The 16,273-nt window shown below is 38.8% G+C and overlaps 1 protein-coding gene across 1 annotated transcript in view; it reads left to right on the forward strand.

The window, feature by feature from the left end:
• The window catches only part of ADCY2 (adenylate cyclase 2 (brain)), a 198,162-nt gene that overhangs the window by 161,346 nt on the left and 20,543 nt on the right, over window positions 1-16,273 (forward strand). The window contains exons 16-18 of the mRNA XM_014941045.1: window positions 4,704-4,823; window positions 10,151-10,335; window positions 11,787-11,871. Of these exons, the coding sequence (XP_014796531.1) occupies window positions 4,704-4,823; window positions 10,151-10,335; window positions 11,787-11,871 (390 nt within the window). The remainder of the gene's footprint in view (window positions 1-4,703; window positions 4,824-10,150; window positions 10,336-11,786; window positions 11,872-16,273) is intronic.

Consider the following 16,273-nt stretch of genomic DNA (forward strand, 5'->3'; position numbering starts at 1 on the left):
AAATGTAAGCTGTGAATTGAGTTGCGGTGCATTTATTGGTAGCATGCCAGACCGTTGTTTTTGCTGTTTGTACTTCCATTGATTAAGCATAGCTCTGCTCTGGAACTGCTGATCCTGGAGCATCTACTTCCTAAAGAGCTTACCTCTGGGCTGTGGAGTTTCTCACTGGTGTGCGAAAGCACACTTCTTAGTGTTCTGAGGCCTATGCCTTATTTTTGCACAGAAAACTATAGTAGCATTTGTCTTTACAAATGGCTACTGCATGACTGCCTGCTACCACAGGCTAATGACGACAGTCGAAGTGTCTGTGACACTTGAACCAATTAATTTTGCATTTTACTCTGTGTAGTTCAATGGAAGGGTATTTCCCATCTGTCTCCTTCCTGCCCACCTGTCACAAGGTCAACTCATTCACATAGCAACTATTTAAATTTTACACATTTTATTTTTTATTCCATAATTGTTTACTTCAGTGTGCATTTGATTAGCACACTTAATATTAAATTCTGCCACCTTTCCTTCTTCTTAGTTGGATGCTCTTTTATGCACATTAATGTGGAAATCAGCCAGCCCGCTTGCTTAGTAACCTGAGATACAACCCATTTGACTTGGTCGCATTTACAGGCTATAGGAGCATGTTCATTGTGAAACCTTGGTTCTGGTACCTTTGGATTGTACAGAAGGGTTGAAAGTACCTAGGTGAGAAAGTTGGCTTTCTTTTTAGTAAGATCTAAACTAGTGTATTAGGTAGTCTTGTGCAGATTCTTGGTCAGATACTGAGAAATGCACTGACTTGCTTATCCCATGTTGTGGGGGGAGGGTCTGTCACCACATGGTTTCTACTGAAAGTAATAGCAGCACAGCAGGTATTTTCATCATGTGAGGGAAAAAACTCAAACTGAAGATTGCAGATTATATGAATACGAGAGAAGAAAGCTGTTAGGATATGAAGTTAAAATGAGAATTTAATGGTAGTGTGCTCAGATGTTCCCTGGCAAACATTTGTATTCATAAAAATATTGCTTTCATTTGAGTCATTTGAGTAGGTGTGACTGCTTAGTAGGACTGAGCTGTCTCTTACAAAAAATACTATGCTGAAGAATAATATATATCTCTAAAGCATGATAGCAGATGTAGATAACTGATGAGAGACAAGAAAGACAAGTACAAACTCATCATTCAGAAATAACTGTTGTTTGGCTCATGGGAGATGACAACATTTCCACATCCTCTTTCTTTTCCTGTCTATGTTTATTTATGTATTCATATATATGCCACATTTCATAAAGCATTCTATGTACAGAGATAATTTTTATAGGTCAGAAATGTCCTGTACGAACCTCAAAACCAAAATTAAAACGCTCTGATAGAAATGAATGTATATGAATATATATACATCTATATGTACATATAACATAACTGTGTTTGAGTTCTTCATGATATGTAACCTTTTGTTCTGTGGAGATGCATGGGATGGGATTCCGAAACTAAATACAGTTACTTCAGGTTTGCAGAAAAAGTAAATGCACTGTTAGTGGGATGTGGAGACTCTTTACCCACCCTTGGCAAATGACCTGGTGAACAACACTTATTAAGATAAGAATGTCAGTGTAAATAGTTAGAACAGGGAGAGGGATTAAATACGGCTTTAAAGCTCTCTGGAGGGTGTTTGCCCAAAACTGTTCCTGTTAAAGAGGAAGCCCAGCATCAGCTGCGTTAAACAGAAACCAAGCCACTTCAAAGGGAATTGGAAGCAAAGAAGGAAATAGGGTGGGGAAAAAAAGGTATAAAAAGAAGCATGGAAGTTCTTAACAGGAGGCAGAGACCTATGAGTGTGACCAGCTAACTGTCAAAACCTGGTTTGACATTGCATTAAGTTGCCCCTCTGGCATCACACCTCTTCCTCGGCCAGCGAGAGCAGCTTGCCCATGAGACACTGTGAGTTGCTGGCTCTGCAGCTGGTGGGACAACAGTGTGGACCATGACAAGCAGGGACCAACACCTCAGATTTGTATGTGTGCACAAACTCAGGGGGCACTTTCTCACCAGCTTGGGCATTAGCAATTCATAGGGAGCTGCACATGTGCACATAAAGCAAGAGTACCCACATCTCCTTACAGGAGGGGTGTGCAAGTTGGGTAACCCACACTCCCAGATGAGGGAGTGTGTGCATTTAACCCACACATCCTGTGAGAAGGGGTGGATGTGCATATAACTCTACATGACAAGAGCTCTTTGGGATCAGTTACAGAAGGGTGTTTCAAAATTTGTAGGTGTTTATTAACATTTTGCAGGGTCTGGTGTTGTGATTTATCTGTTCTATTACTGATACTGACCCTGCATGTATAATTCACTGATTGCGGTTAATTATGTGAAGTTGCACATAAACATGTGCGTAGAACAAACACAGAAGCATGTTTTAAAGGAAGACAACCTGAAAGTGCAACCATACAGACAAAGGTGGGTCCATTCTGCATGTTACCTCAGAGGTCATGGCAACTTCTGGTAAACCAGTCTTGGTAACAGATCAGAGAATCACAGAAGGGACCTTTGAAATCATTGAGTCCAACCATTAAAAAAACCCCACCAAAACACACACAACACCAAAACAAAAAAAAACCCACCCCACCACCACAACAATCCCCACACCCAACAATCGCAGGCACTAGAGCATGCTCTGAATTGCTACATCTACATATTCATATATGCATATTCATCACCTTCGCAAGTCTGTAACCGATCCTGCTTCTGTTGAAGTAGTGTTACATTGATAATGGTTTCAAACTCTTTTCAGAAGTGCCACAAAACATATCAATGGGTGCTGACCATGGGTAGTGGCTTGGCAGGTTTGGATAGTCTTCAAAAAAAAAAAAAAAGTCGCTCTGCAGGTAGTACAGTGCTGGGACACGTTGCCAAGGAAGGTTGTGGGGTTTCGGTCCTCAGAAGTTTTCAGGACTTGGCTACACAGAGCTATGGCTGACCAGATCTTGTGTTAGGTAGCAAATCAGTAACCGTTTTGATCCAGATCAGATCAAAATCTGAGTGAGCTTTTCTCTGGGACAGTAGGTAAGGACAGGAATGGGGAAAGGTGAGTTTTTGAAATTCAAAGGTGAGTTACAAACTGGCTACATGCAGAGAACAATGGGTGAGAGGGGGGCAACCTGTGGAGCTCTACAACGGTCAGCCCAGTGTGGATTTTCATTTACATTGTATGAGAGGGACCGTGAAATAAGCTGATGAATTAATGTGACAGGCAATGTCTGTGAAGGAAGGCTTGAGACTTTAGAAAGGAAGAAGTCAGCTGAGGATTTGAGTAAAAGAACTAGGATGAAATTTAGTACAGAGTGCAAGATTCCACACAGACTAGTGAGAAGAAATTCTGACACAAGTTGGAAGTTCATCAGGTAGAGATGTGATGAGTTCAGGATTTTGATTAATTATGTGGGTTTAGTGACAACTCGGCTGAATCACGATAACCATCCATGTGACTGCTCTTAAATCATGGTAAGTATAAGCCACATTTAGCTAAGTGAGCCTCAGCAAAGGAAAACTACCTCACATTTGCTCAGCATGATGCTAGTTGTGGCTGGGATTACGTCAATGTGCAGCAATGTTTTAAGGTGCTATAACTTCATGATCTGTCTGAGCCCCTGCGTGAGGTGCAGTGAGCTATTAAGGTTTTGTAGCTGTGAGCAAGGGAGCTGTCATTCTATGATGTATGAAAACATATTTTCTGCAGAATTAGTATTAATGGTATTGCACAACTCACTGATAAAATCTGGGGAGCGTGTTTGCAGTTTTGCTCACCCAGAAGGTTGAATTGGAAGAGGGTGACTATCAGAACGATTAGGGGAATGAAGAGCTTGTTTTCTGGGAATAGACTAGAAAAACATAGATTGCTGAGCATAGTAAAGGCTGGGATGGCATTAAATAAATTAATTATATATAATTATATAATTATAATTAAATATATTAAATATATTAAACATAAATAATAGGGAGACAAAGGAGCAATCTGAAAGCTAAAGGGTAAGATGAGAAGAAGTAGAAAAAAACCATGGGAACTGGCCATGAATAGTGTAGGTGGTGAGATTCAAAGTAGTGGAATTGATGTAGCCAAATCTAACTCATTAAGAAAGCACTAGATCTCTACCTCAAAGGATACTGTATGATGGTGGCTATCTGTGACATCAGCTGGCTGAATCTGATGACCCAGGAGATACTGATTCCACTCTTCCGTCTCAATAACATTAGTACAAATATTATCATAGTTGTTATTATGAAAAGGATGGATTACATCTGTGTAAATGAACTTCAGTAAAGACTTCTTACTCTTTCTTTAATTCTTCCTGTGTTTAAATAAGATTCAGCTGAGGTAAACCCAGGAATTATTCATATTGAATTTATTTCATCATTGTCTCTCATATTTGTGAGCTTCTGATATATGAAAGTAATATAACAAAGAGCCTTTCGTCTTTTATTCAAATGGAGAGTGTCAGATAGAGGTTAACAAAGCTGTTTTTGTTTGAGCATGCAGGAACAAGTAATCAAGTGACGTCATTTTCCCTTTTTTATTTCAATTTCCAGTGAAATACCAAAGTTAAATGATTATTGGCAAGGCTTTCTCCGCTTCTCCATTTCTCTTCTCTATTTTGACCTTAAACAGCTGACAAGCTAATGGATTATACGTTGTTTTTCTCTAGTTTTTCCTGGATAATGCTGTGAAAGCTTTTCCCTCAACTCTTAATTCATCAAACGCAAGTTTTCCTAATTCAAGTAATCAGACACGGTGGTGTATACAAAACAACTGTTTTTTCCTACCGGTAAGTTCATTTTACATTTCTTTGTTTGTTTACAACAATTACACTAAATTGACTGTTGCCAGATCTGCTTGGAGTTAAACACCCACCAGTTTTTAAAACTGCAGCAAAAGCTTGATTTTTTTTCAGTCACCTGAAACTGCCTCTGAAGGAAGTGGGAAGGTAAAGGAGATTAATACTTCTGAAAATAGCAGGTTTAATTAATGTCAGGTTAAAAAGCAGGAAACAATCTGATAACTAAGAAGCGTCTCACCCATGCCAACAAATGGGCATTACAAGATTTCAGGAGAACACACAGCGACTGCAGAGCAGACTGTGCATTGAAAGCTCCACATTGATGTCAGTGAGAAAACCAGGTTGATCCACAGACAGGTTTCACAAGGACCAGTGGTAGACCTGAAAATATTCACCATTTTCATTATTGGCCTGGCAGTAAATGTGAAATCTGTGATCAGCATGCTTCTGTCATTGCATGCTTGATTAAGAGGTGGAGTGAGAAGGGGGAAATGCAACATTCGTGTACCGTTGTATAAACTGTTTGAAAGATCTGAGCTGGTTTGAAGAAGATGTCTTGGCGTGAGCAAAAGCGCTGTGGCACAGGCAAGAAGAGGGGGAAAGGCATTTCTGCAAAAAATGGGATTTGTGTCCTAGAGAGCAATGATTCTTAGTGAGATTATTAAAGACTTGCAGTTGAAGTCTTTGGATGAATAAACAGGAGGCAGGGAGAGAAGGGAGATTATTTTATCTCTATGCAGAATTGATGAGACCAGTACCAGAATGGTGCGTGCTGATTTCCACACAATATGTTTTACATGAAACAGCTATTTACTATGTCAAGCTAAACAATCCTAGGCACACATAAAAGCAAGGTATTAATTATTTTTAGAACTCTCCTGGAAAAAAACAAAACAACAGTTGCAGTAACTGCAGGAACTTTCAGTATCTCCTTGATAAAGCAACAGCAGAGCACGAGTTTCTGTTTCTTATTTTCTTTTGCCCTGATATCAAGTTATCCTTGTTGTCAAAGAAGTAATGCAGTCCTTCTTCCAGCCTCTGCATACCTTCACACTCTCAAGTGCACAGAAATAAATTCTTCCAATGCTTATTTATGTATTTTTGCTTTTATAGTTAGCAGGTTTTCTACTCAGTTTTTTAAAATATTGTTTGCTATAGTTTTGAACATCTTTAAAGGTATTTTGTTTTCTTTTATACCAGTAAATTCTCCAACAAGCATCTGAAGGATATAGTTTTCATAAATTATACATATTACTAAGATTTAATCTGCTGTTTTTCAAAAAAATTTTGTGTGTCTTTTTCTTTTGTTTTCCCATCTATAACTTAGGTGTTTGTCAGCTCTTCACATGATTTGGCACATTTAAACCACATATAAACAGTGGTTAATAGATTTTAAACTATTACAATGCATTCTTTCATCAAAGAAACTTTGATAAATTGGCACCAAAAATATGTTAAAATGTCACTTCTAATAATAATAAATGAAAAGATTAGGTTGGCTAAAGTTTTTAACAATTTTTCCCTCACCTTTTTTATTAAAAAACTCTCAAATGCACATCATTTTCATCCTCAGGAACTGCATAAATTCTGGCTTGAAAAAGTTACAGATGCCTTCTGAGTTACTAATTTTGATCTTTTTTTTTTTAAAATCTGGAAATAAAATTATACTGTCTTTACTAAATGAGATATTGAATACTTAAGCTGGCAAATGTTTGTTTCCTTAAATTAAAAATTCAATTGAATCTGTACGTTAGCTTTAAGTGTTATTCATGCAGATTAACTTCCTGTGATTTATGACAGTGAACCTGACAGATCTATTGACTGTCATATGGAAAATGAGTGAATAAGAGATTTTTGAATTATTTCAGCCCCAATAGAGTTTTCTGAATTCTATTGCTTGCTTTCTTGCTCTTTTTAAAGGCTTAAGGAATACACAGGGACTTTGTGTGTGTTTAGTTATTGATTAGTTTTGCTATGATGCTTCTGTAGTTTCCATATAATAGGAGTTAGGCCTGGGAGATTTCAAGTCGTTCACGTCTCTTCCTGTGACAAAACACAGTGTGGTATCAGTGCTGCCACCTCCACATGTTAAATAAATAAAAGTCATGATACTGAACTCTGAAAGATGCAGTTTTGGAATACATTTTATTTGACTAGGGAATTCCAAAAGTATTTTATTTTCAAGTTTTTCTCCATAGACATATTGGAGTTGAATCCCTTTTTGCTTTAATAAAGATCTTTATAACCACAGAAGTCTTAAATTTTAAGAGAAGAGACTAAATGCACTGGGCTGGAGATAGGATCCTAAGGGTGTAGTGCACTGGTGCAAGGCACTGGGCCTGTGATCTTGGTAAGAAAGGCACTCAGACTCTGTAAGGTATTGGTTAAAATACCAGTTATTGGAGCTAGCACAGGAAGGAAAAAGAGAGTATATGGAGTTACATCCCTTCTGGGGAAGGGATGTGCTGGGAACTCTGAATCATGCAGCATCAGATGGTCTGCCAGTCAAGGGTGGCATGGGGTGCAGAACCCATCTGTGGAGAGGTTACCCAGCATTTTCCTCTTTTGAGCTCTTATAGGATTTTCTTACAAGGAAACATTTCTATTCATTGATTCTGCTGTCAGACAAAAATGATGTCTGTGAAAACTTGCTGTTGCAGTGTTAGATAAAGTCGAGGCCACACAGGTGGGGTAACCACTGCTACCACATGAGAGCTGCCTGAGGGCTCGGTGGTGGCAATAAATTGGCTGAGCCGGTTGAGGTTATGCCAAGGCCAAGGGGTAAGCAGAGCACAGCACAGACCTGCGCCTGCTCAGCCTCAGTGCCATGGGGATTGCTAACTCTTCAGCACGCAGTGCTCTTTCAGTCAGGGTCACAGCAAAGGATTGGTATCACTGCAACTCTCTGCCTTGGAAAAAGCCTCAATGCCTGTGCAGTCAGAGCCCTTTTTATTCTTCTCTAAGTTGTGCAGAGGTGTAGGATGAACAAGTCTGGAATGGGTCTTCACTAAGAAACAAGCCCATTGTACCCGCACGCAAAAGCTGTAATTTTTTTCCCAGCTGGGCATTAATACCTCTGTAGGAAAGTTCACGTTCATTTGATGAAGTGAAAGCAGACCGCTTGGCCCAGGAGACAGGCTGCCATTTGTCTGACAGCTTCCAATTTGTGTGCTTTGATGAAGACCAGAGCTCTCATGCTATCTATATGACAGTAATTCCACCAGTCATGATTTTCTGTGTGGCTATTTTGACTGTTCCTTCGCCAAATTGTTGATGTTTTCCAGTGTCTTGCCTGCTTTGTAGCTGCATGCATCCATCAGAGAAGCTAGCTAGAATGTCAGTTACCTTATTCCTCTGCTCTGTATCCTTTGAAGCATTTTGTCCTGCAGTTCCTCCTCTGATTTTTTTCCAAGCCCTTTTTCTGAAAAGCTGAAAAGGTTAGAGAAGGATTCAAGCTACAATACTTTAAGCATCTACATAAATTTGTAAATTCGGTTATTAAAAGGGTGAAATTTCAGTTCCTTTGACAGGAATTGAATAATTTATTTGCAGCATTGAGCACTGAGAAACAATAGCATTGAATAGCCTTCTAAGATACAGCTGGGAAAAGGTTTTTTTAATGTGGCATTTTCAAAAAAAAAGTTTCATAACCTGGTATGGCTGTTAAAGCACAGTTGCCCACAGACTCACCTCCGGATTTGCTTGTTGCCTACTGGAATCTGGCATTACAACACACAGTATCAGAGTCCGCATTCTTAAATGTGTGGCTGGGCCTCTCTTCTCTAATCCATCCACCCTTGTTTGAAATCTTAGCTAAGGTAAAGGACCTGAGGGACACGGTTTAGTAGTAACTTGGCAGTGTTAGATTTATGGTGATCTTAAAAGTCTCTTCCAACCATACTGATTCTATGATTCTAAGATTTTCAGTGTCTAGTTTATGTATTCCTATTGGAACACTAACAAAGACTGTCTATTCCACTTGGAAGTTTCTTGATCTTTGTCAAACTGCATCCAATTGTGGATTCAAGGCTGCCTTTTGTTTGCTTATTTCTTTTTGGAAAACTAATTTCACAAGTAGAATGCCTTACAGAGTAAGAAATAGATGCTGCTATTTTTACATAACACTGAATTTGGAGTGTGACCTCCTATGGAATGCAGCCATCAGAGAAGTTTTATTTTTGGTGGTTCTGAACAGCAGTTCTTTCTATTTCTTATTTCAAGCAGATCTGCAAGCAAATTACAGTAACGGCAGAGATTCACATGGCAGATCAATTCTGTCTGATGGGTGCTGTGAAAATTATTCTTTTTAGCGATCCTCCAAAATTAGTATACTGTGATTCAGGTTCTGTCAAAAGTACTGCCATCAACAAGTCAACAGTAGCCTGAAAATAGCGTATCTTGAAATAGAATGCTTTGTAGTTTCAGAAAAGATAACTTCCTTACAAGGTCCAGGACTGTAATTTTCAGGAAGTGTTTTTGGCAAAGGTGCTGTATGTTAAGGACTAAGATAATGATTCTAGTGAGAATGTATTATTCCTGTTCTAGCATTAATTTTGGTGTCCTAATCCATTTCCAGAAAGTATCCATAGAAAATATTTAACCTCAACCATACATGGTTTTGTCGATATATATGACATAGGAAAGAAAAGGGTTTTTTTAATACATGACTGTGTTCTTATGTAGTCACAGCTCAGGAGTATTTAGCAGGATTTCTTTGTATTTATATTATGCATAGGCCATCTTAATAACTTTATATTCTGCATATCTTAGCTTTATTTCTAGAGTTTGTGAAATTGCATATCTATGAGGTTCATAACAACTGTGTATAGCATCGGTTTATAAATACTGCAAATGTAGGCAATGAAGCTGTTGTTTTCATGCCTTTAGACATTTTACCTTGACCCTTATTCTAGTAGTACATGTAGGGTAGTTACTGAACTCAAGCATGAGTGAAAGTCATCCAGTGGCATAAGAGGAATAAACGTTTTGTCAGTCTGCTGGCAGTAAGCTCTTGCATTAGATTTCAACACCAGCACTGGTGTCTCACGAATAGGCACTCCTTGCTGCTGCTGAGGAGTAAATAAAAAATGATAAAGGGTGAAAACCAGTAAGAAAAAGGCTCTATTTTATGAAATACAAACACCTGGTTGTTATTGGCTGTCTGTAAACCATAATGTCCCAGGTTGTGATAGATTCCATGCTTAAGTCGTCAGTCAATAAGTTGTTTTTTAAACTCGCCTGAGCATTTTATTATGTATGATTTCCTACTCAAGAACCAAATTCTAAATATTTTCCATTAAATTTTTCTTTGCCAGTATTTTATATACAGCTGCATATTAGGACTCATTTCCTGTTCTGTTTTCCTGAGGATAAATTATGAGTTGAAAATGGTGATAATGTTGATTGCATTGGTGGGCTACAATGTTATCCTTCTGCACACTCATGGGGCCATGCTGGATGATTACAGCAAATTTATGTATGCAACGGCACCTCTTAGAAGGTAGGTCCTTCAGTTCTTCTGAAATTAATAGCATTAATACCTATGGCAGTTCTTATGTCACAGAACAGATTTTTTTTCTATGTGTTTGACTATGTGATCTACAAGTCACAATTTAAAATCATTGTCATGCTGCAGTTACTATATGATTTGATGTCACTACTCAGCATTAGAATAAACTAAACAAGTCTGGGCAAGGTATTTAAATTAAATACTATAGGAAATAGAGTATGGTTTAATTTGCATTTTTGTAATAAAGAGCATTAGGAAGTCTTCATTAAGGTTGTTCAGGTCTAAGGCAGAACATAATTAAGGCTGTTAAAGCATATTTCCTGCAAGCCATAGAAAATCAACTTCCTCAGAACTAGTACATTGTCTGAAAACTTTACAAATGCAGCGTTAGCTGTTGAAAAAACCGACCAATAGTTTGGATTTTTTGCTGTGCTTGCAAATTTGTATGCTAAATTTTCAGTGAGACTGCTGAAATCTTTGTTATAGGTGATAATATATAAGACAAAATTATGACTCTAATTCTAAGTATTGCTGTGTAAAATAATTTCTGGACACATGTAATTTCTACCTTATTTTCAAAACAAAGAGGTAGGCTGAGTGTGCTGTGCATATAACTGAATATTCAGAATAGAGTTTCAGTGTCCTTTTTTCCTGTGCTGTAGTCTGCTTGAGATCTTTAAGACACAGAAACAACCATGAAAAAGGATCTGAATTAAAAAAAAAAAAAAAGTGTATGTTTTCTTTCCTCTTAAATCTAAAGATTAATAGACAAATCTGTGATGGGATGGAGCACCACGTGACAGGTTAGATTCAGCACGTGCTTCTGGCAGCCTTGATTTTGCCAGTCAAGCTGTGTGTCTATTGGTTTTTTCTTTCCTAAATCTCTCACCAAGGTTCTTCTTTCAGTGGCATCAGTAGGAGAGTGCTAGTGCAGACTGTATCCCATTACCTCTAGCATCTTTTCCCAATGCAGAGTATTTAGTCAACTCTGTACAAGATCTAGTTTGTACCTTCTGTAATTCTGAAGTGAAAAGGCTTGGGAGGTAGGTGCTTTAGTTCCTGTTTCTTCCCATTTATTGGATATGGTCAAGCTCTCCATTACAGAAGTAGTATTATTACCTAAAAAATTTTGTTTTAATCTGCCTGTATAGAATAAGCACCAAATGCTCACCATTTGTAAGCAAACAAGGATATTCCTTTTACTAAATCCTCATCTTATTACTGGACTTCAAAGCGTAGGCACATTTACACAGAACGTAGTACAAGTAATTAAAGCTACATCATGGAAATAATAATATTTCTCCAAATAAGAAAGCATAGCATATTTAAATGGTCTTAATTTAAATGCCAGAAAGTATATAAGTTGTGGTGTTATTCTTGTGCTAAAGTAAATTTGTTTTAACTTTTGAGCAGTGTGCTTTACTCATGTTTTTATTTTATAGGCCAGGAATACTGAAAGACCTGAAGACAATGGGCTCAATTTCTTTGTTTATATTCTTCGTCACATTACTGGTTTTGGGTAGACAGGTAAGATGCACACTTCTCTTCATCTGCGCCAGTGGACACAATGCCAGCCTCCACATGCAGCCTCCCACCTTCTCAAGCAATTTTTAGATTGTCTGACAAACACCTTTATTGTGTTCTGCCCCACGCCATTGCAAAGGAGTGTCAGAAGCATATAAAAAGCTATTTTCCTTATTACCTTCCAATATGCCCTTAAAACTCACCAATAACTATCATTGAGACTGTAGACATTATGCTGATAGTGTGCTGTAACTATTGCTTGTCATGCTGACCAATATTGTCTCATAGCTTCCTAGCGTGCTCCCATCTGTCCGCATCCATCTGCTGTCTCCCTAGTTGCTTAATTACAAGCTATTTTCTTCACAGTTATTACCATTTGATGCAGACACAGAAACAATGTAGCATGTACACAGAAGTGTACCACATGCTGAGGCCACAGTTGCACTAAAACTATGACCCAACAGGAAACTACTCTTTTTATTACCCAGTTGTGCTTTTTCAGTACAAACGTGATGTCAGTGGTCTTCCCCTCTACAAAGCTGAGGGCAGGTACAAGGGCAATTCTCTCTCTAAATCCTCAGGTCTGTACATGATCCATGGCTAAAAGCTGTGATTCTAGCCAGTTGTGCCAGGAACGATGCAGTGCGCAAGGAAGGGCTCTGAGATGGGAGAGGCAATCCATGTGAGATCTCATCAACAGCCTGTACCTCCATAGCCTGCAGCATTGGGATACCGTCTGTAAATCACTCATTTACATTACAATTCCCCAAAACATAATGACTGTCATTTAAATTGCCAAGCAGGCCCTGCAGGTTACCAGAGAAAAAATTCTTAGCTGGCAGCTTCTCCAGTATTTGCTGTAGAGGGGAACATCCTTCCTGAATTGGAAATTGCATTCTTTATCTGCCTTGCTGCCAGCACCATATGAGAGTTTCCTCATTTGATGACAGTAGCAGAGGGTGGGGCTGGAGCACAGCTACTTGGACTCAGAAAAAGGGATAAATACTTCATCACACCAGTTGAGAACTTTTAGTCCCTGTCAACCAAGGCCTCAGATGGAGGTGGTGCATGTGATACCAAGAAAAAAGGAGAGAAGGAATGTCATCTCCACCGGGCAAGGAGAGTATTTCTTTGTGGGTTCAGTCACGTCAACAAGAAAGTTTGTTTTGCATACTATAACTTGTGTGTTGTTCCCTGTCACACCAATTGAAAAATGATCCTGTAACGGAAAAAGTCTTTGTTTTCGGATCTGTAGGTCCAGGATCCTTGTCATGATACCACTTGTTTTGGGATCATCAGTCTGTTGCCTTTGATTTTTCTGCTAACTTATTTTCCCTCACAGAAGGACCTCTGTGTTTTCAGACACACTCAAGCAAAGTCTAAATGATAACTAGAAAATGTTATGAACTAATTTCTAATACATACCTGGCATAAGACCTGCCATTTTATGGTGCTGTTAGTGATACTGACTGGTGGGAAATGCTTGGGAAAAGAATAGGGGAGGAAGTGAACCTTCATAGAGCGACCCTTCCAGGGACATCGGCTTCTCACCTTCTGCCAGCTGGCATTTCTGTGGCAATGTTTAGTAGCTATTGGTTGCTCTGCTTTCTGTTACATTATCTGATCCCTTTTTAAGCCATTTCATCTTCCTGATCTTCCCAAAATTGTCTGATAATGAATTTCACAATTTGATAAAAAGTCATGCGAAAGAAGTGTGAAATCTTCTTGTTTGGTTTTAAACTTTCTGCTTGCTGCTTTCATTGCACAGAATGCTATCAAGCCATTTTTGCAATGTAGGCAAAGTAAAATTCTACCTTACCCTTCTTCCACAGAGGGTTATATACAACTAATTTCTCTTTGTGCTATTGCAATTTTCTGCCTTGCAGATCATAACACATCTTTACTCCTCTCTTAATATGTGATTATTTTAACAATGTTAAAGAGAATAGCCAATGATGAAAAGAGGGGGTCTTTCCATTTCCCTTAACCTGACATTGACACTCCTTTGTCACCTCTAGTTCCTCAAATTGAGGAACTAGAAAGTTCATCTAAACAAAGAGTGAATGCTTTCCTACAAGGCAAGCTCTGTGTCACTGGTCATTGAGATGCCTGTCCTGATGTAAAAGGAGGAGCAGGAGGAATGTGCGTCTCTGGTTGGATGGGGATGAAGAAAGGGAGAGCTAGCATATCATGACATGTTATATAAACCAACTTAATTCTCAGGCCCAGCTAATACTTTTAGCTGCACAACCAGCATCCCTACTGAAAGAAGTAGGCCTTCCCTCAGCCACTCAGTCTTATCCTTGTACCTCCTCATTTGTACTGGCACAGCTGCCTGTGGAGCTGTACGGTGGCCCAAAATAAGGAAATGATCTGGCTTAAAAATTCATGCTGAAAAAATGGTGGCTTTCAGCCAGATCTATTTTCCTGATCTGGTTTTATGGTGTAGCTGCAGCAATGCTTGTGCCAAAAGAATGAGCACAGGATGGGGGTCAGCCACCAGAAGTCATGCCAGCGTAGGCTACAACCATTCCCTGGCACTCCAATCAAGTGATACGTTTCATTCTGCATGCATTCCATTAGAGCTATTTGAAAATGGGCTGGCAGAGGCAGACAATATCTTGAGAATGGTGACTCTTGCACCCTGCCTAGGCATTGCCCAGGAGAAAGCAGATCGGTATAGGCTAGACTGTGTAAATAGTATGCTCACATTTAAATACTATTGAGCATTAAATCTCTCTTATGGCCCAGTTTGAATTACCAGTATTGACACAGCCTATGAATTCCTTCCTCATCAGTACCTAAAATTACACATCCCATTACCCTGTAGGTTAGGTGAGTATTTTGTTTTTTCCCATGATTGATTATACTGTGTTTATCAACACTGAACTTCATTGGCCGTTTTACTGCTCAGATGTATATGGCAACTTGCCTCAGCTGTGAAAACTGTTTTTATGTAGTCTCTGTTCTGTTTTGTAGTGATCTTTTATTCTGTGAGAGGATCCTTCTCAGATAATATAGTCTTTTCAAGAGCCTCTTCTGAAAGAATTTAATGAAAACTTATTTCAAACTTCACTCCTATTCACATGCCTATTGACTTCTTTGTAACAGATGATGGCATCTTTACAGAAGAGGTGTCAACTCTTGTCCATTGTATCAGCTTTAGTTAATATGTCTAAATAGCCCTTTTCCTTAGCATAGGTTGTTTTTTTTTTTTCCAAAGTACCTTGCTGTACTGTTCCCAGGGTCACACCAGTTGTTTTCTAAAGATTTGCTTTATATCCTTACCATTTGTCAGTTCTCTGACACTGTGGCTGTTTTGAATGAGCAGGCTATCTACCCGCTATCCACCACAAGATTCAGACCAGCAGCTTTTCATTGTGGTTACTTTAGAGCTGATGACTTCTTGTTGATCAACTTATTAACGTATTTTAAGACATCTTCTGCTGACACTCCAGTTTCTCAGACTTGGTCTCTGCAAGTGATGGCTGTGAGATGAGACTCCGTAGCTCCCTCACCTTAATGAAACCCCAGGTTTAATTTCTAGCGATCTTAAGTGCTTTGGTGCTGCCTTTGCTGCTTCTTTGCTGCTTCTTTGCTGAATGCCATAGCATTCATCTCCCCTGCCTGCATATACCTACAGCGTAGGCAGCTACTCTCAAGCTGCTTAGCTTGACTTCCTATGTGACATTCTTTCAGTTAGGATAATTAGTTCATTGCCTCACTCAGGCAAATATTGAAAATAGACCCAGGTGAGTGTCCCACTAAAATTTAAAAATATAGATAAACCCATCTCTGTGCAGTGAATGAGACATGAATCAGTTCTTATTGCACTTAACTGCTTTTGCCCAATAAGTTACCACTGATTTGAACCTCTGGGTTTTTTGTTGCATTGCCTTGCACAAATGCATGGTAATCTCTTGTCCTGGAGGAAGGCAATTGCTCCGTGGTGCCTGGAGGAACACAGTGTCCTTCATGCCTCCCTGGGCGTTCCATGATGCTCACCTGCTGGGAAGTGCTGTCAAGTAAAGCAGCATAAGGTGAAGAAGGAAAATATTGTATTTGAAGGATAGTATGACTGCAGATGTCTAAGGTCCCTTCTGAGATATCTTTATTCTGATACATTGAAAAGGTTCTGGAGATAACATGTAAAATAGGAAACAACCTGGGTTATCATATGACTGCAAGACTACAAAGATTGAACAGGATCTTCAATGACATGCATACTAAATCGGCTAGACCATACAAGTAAAAAAGACCCACAATTTAAAGTAATTTTGAATACCGTAGTGTTTTTTTAAAAAAAAAAAAGTCTGAAATTGAAATGTTAATTTTGAAATATGATAGGTTGACTTTTTTAATTTCAAAGCAAATTGTAGAATACATCACGCTTTATTTTTTTATT

This window comes from Calidris pugnax, unplaced genomic scaffold, assembly GCF_001431845.1.
Source record: "Calidris pugnax isolate Ruff unplaced genomic scaffold, ASM143184v1 scaffold8, whole genome shotgun sequence".
Taxonomy (NCBI): domain Eukaryota; kingdom Metazoa; phylum Chordata; class Aves; order Charadriiformes; family Scolopacidae; genus Calidris; species Calidris pugnax.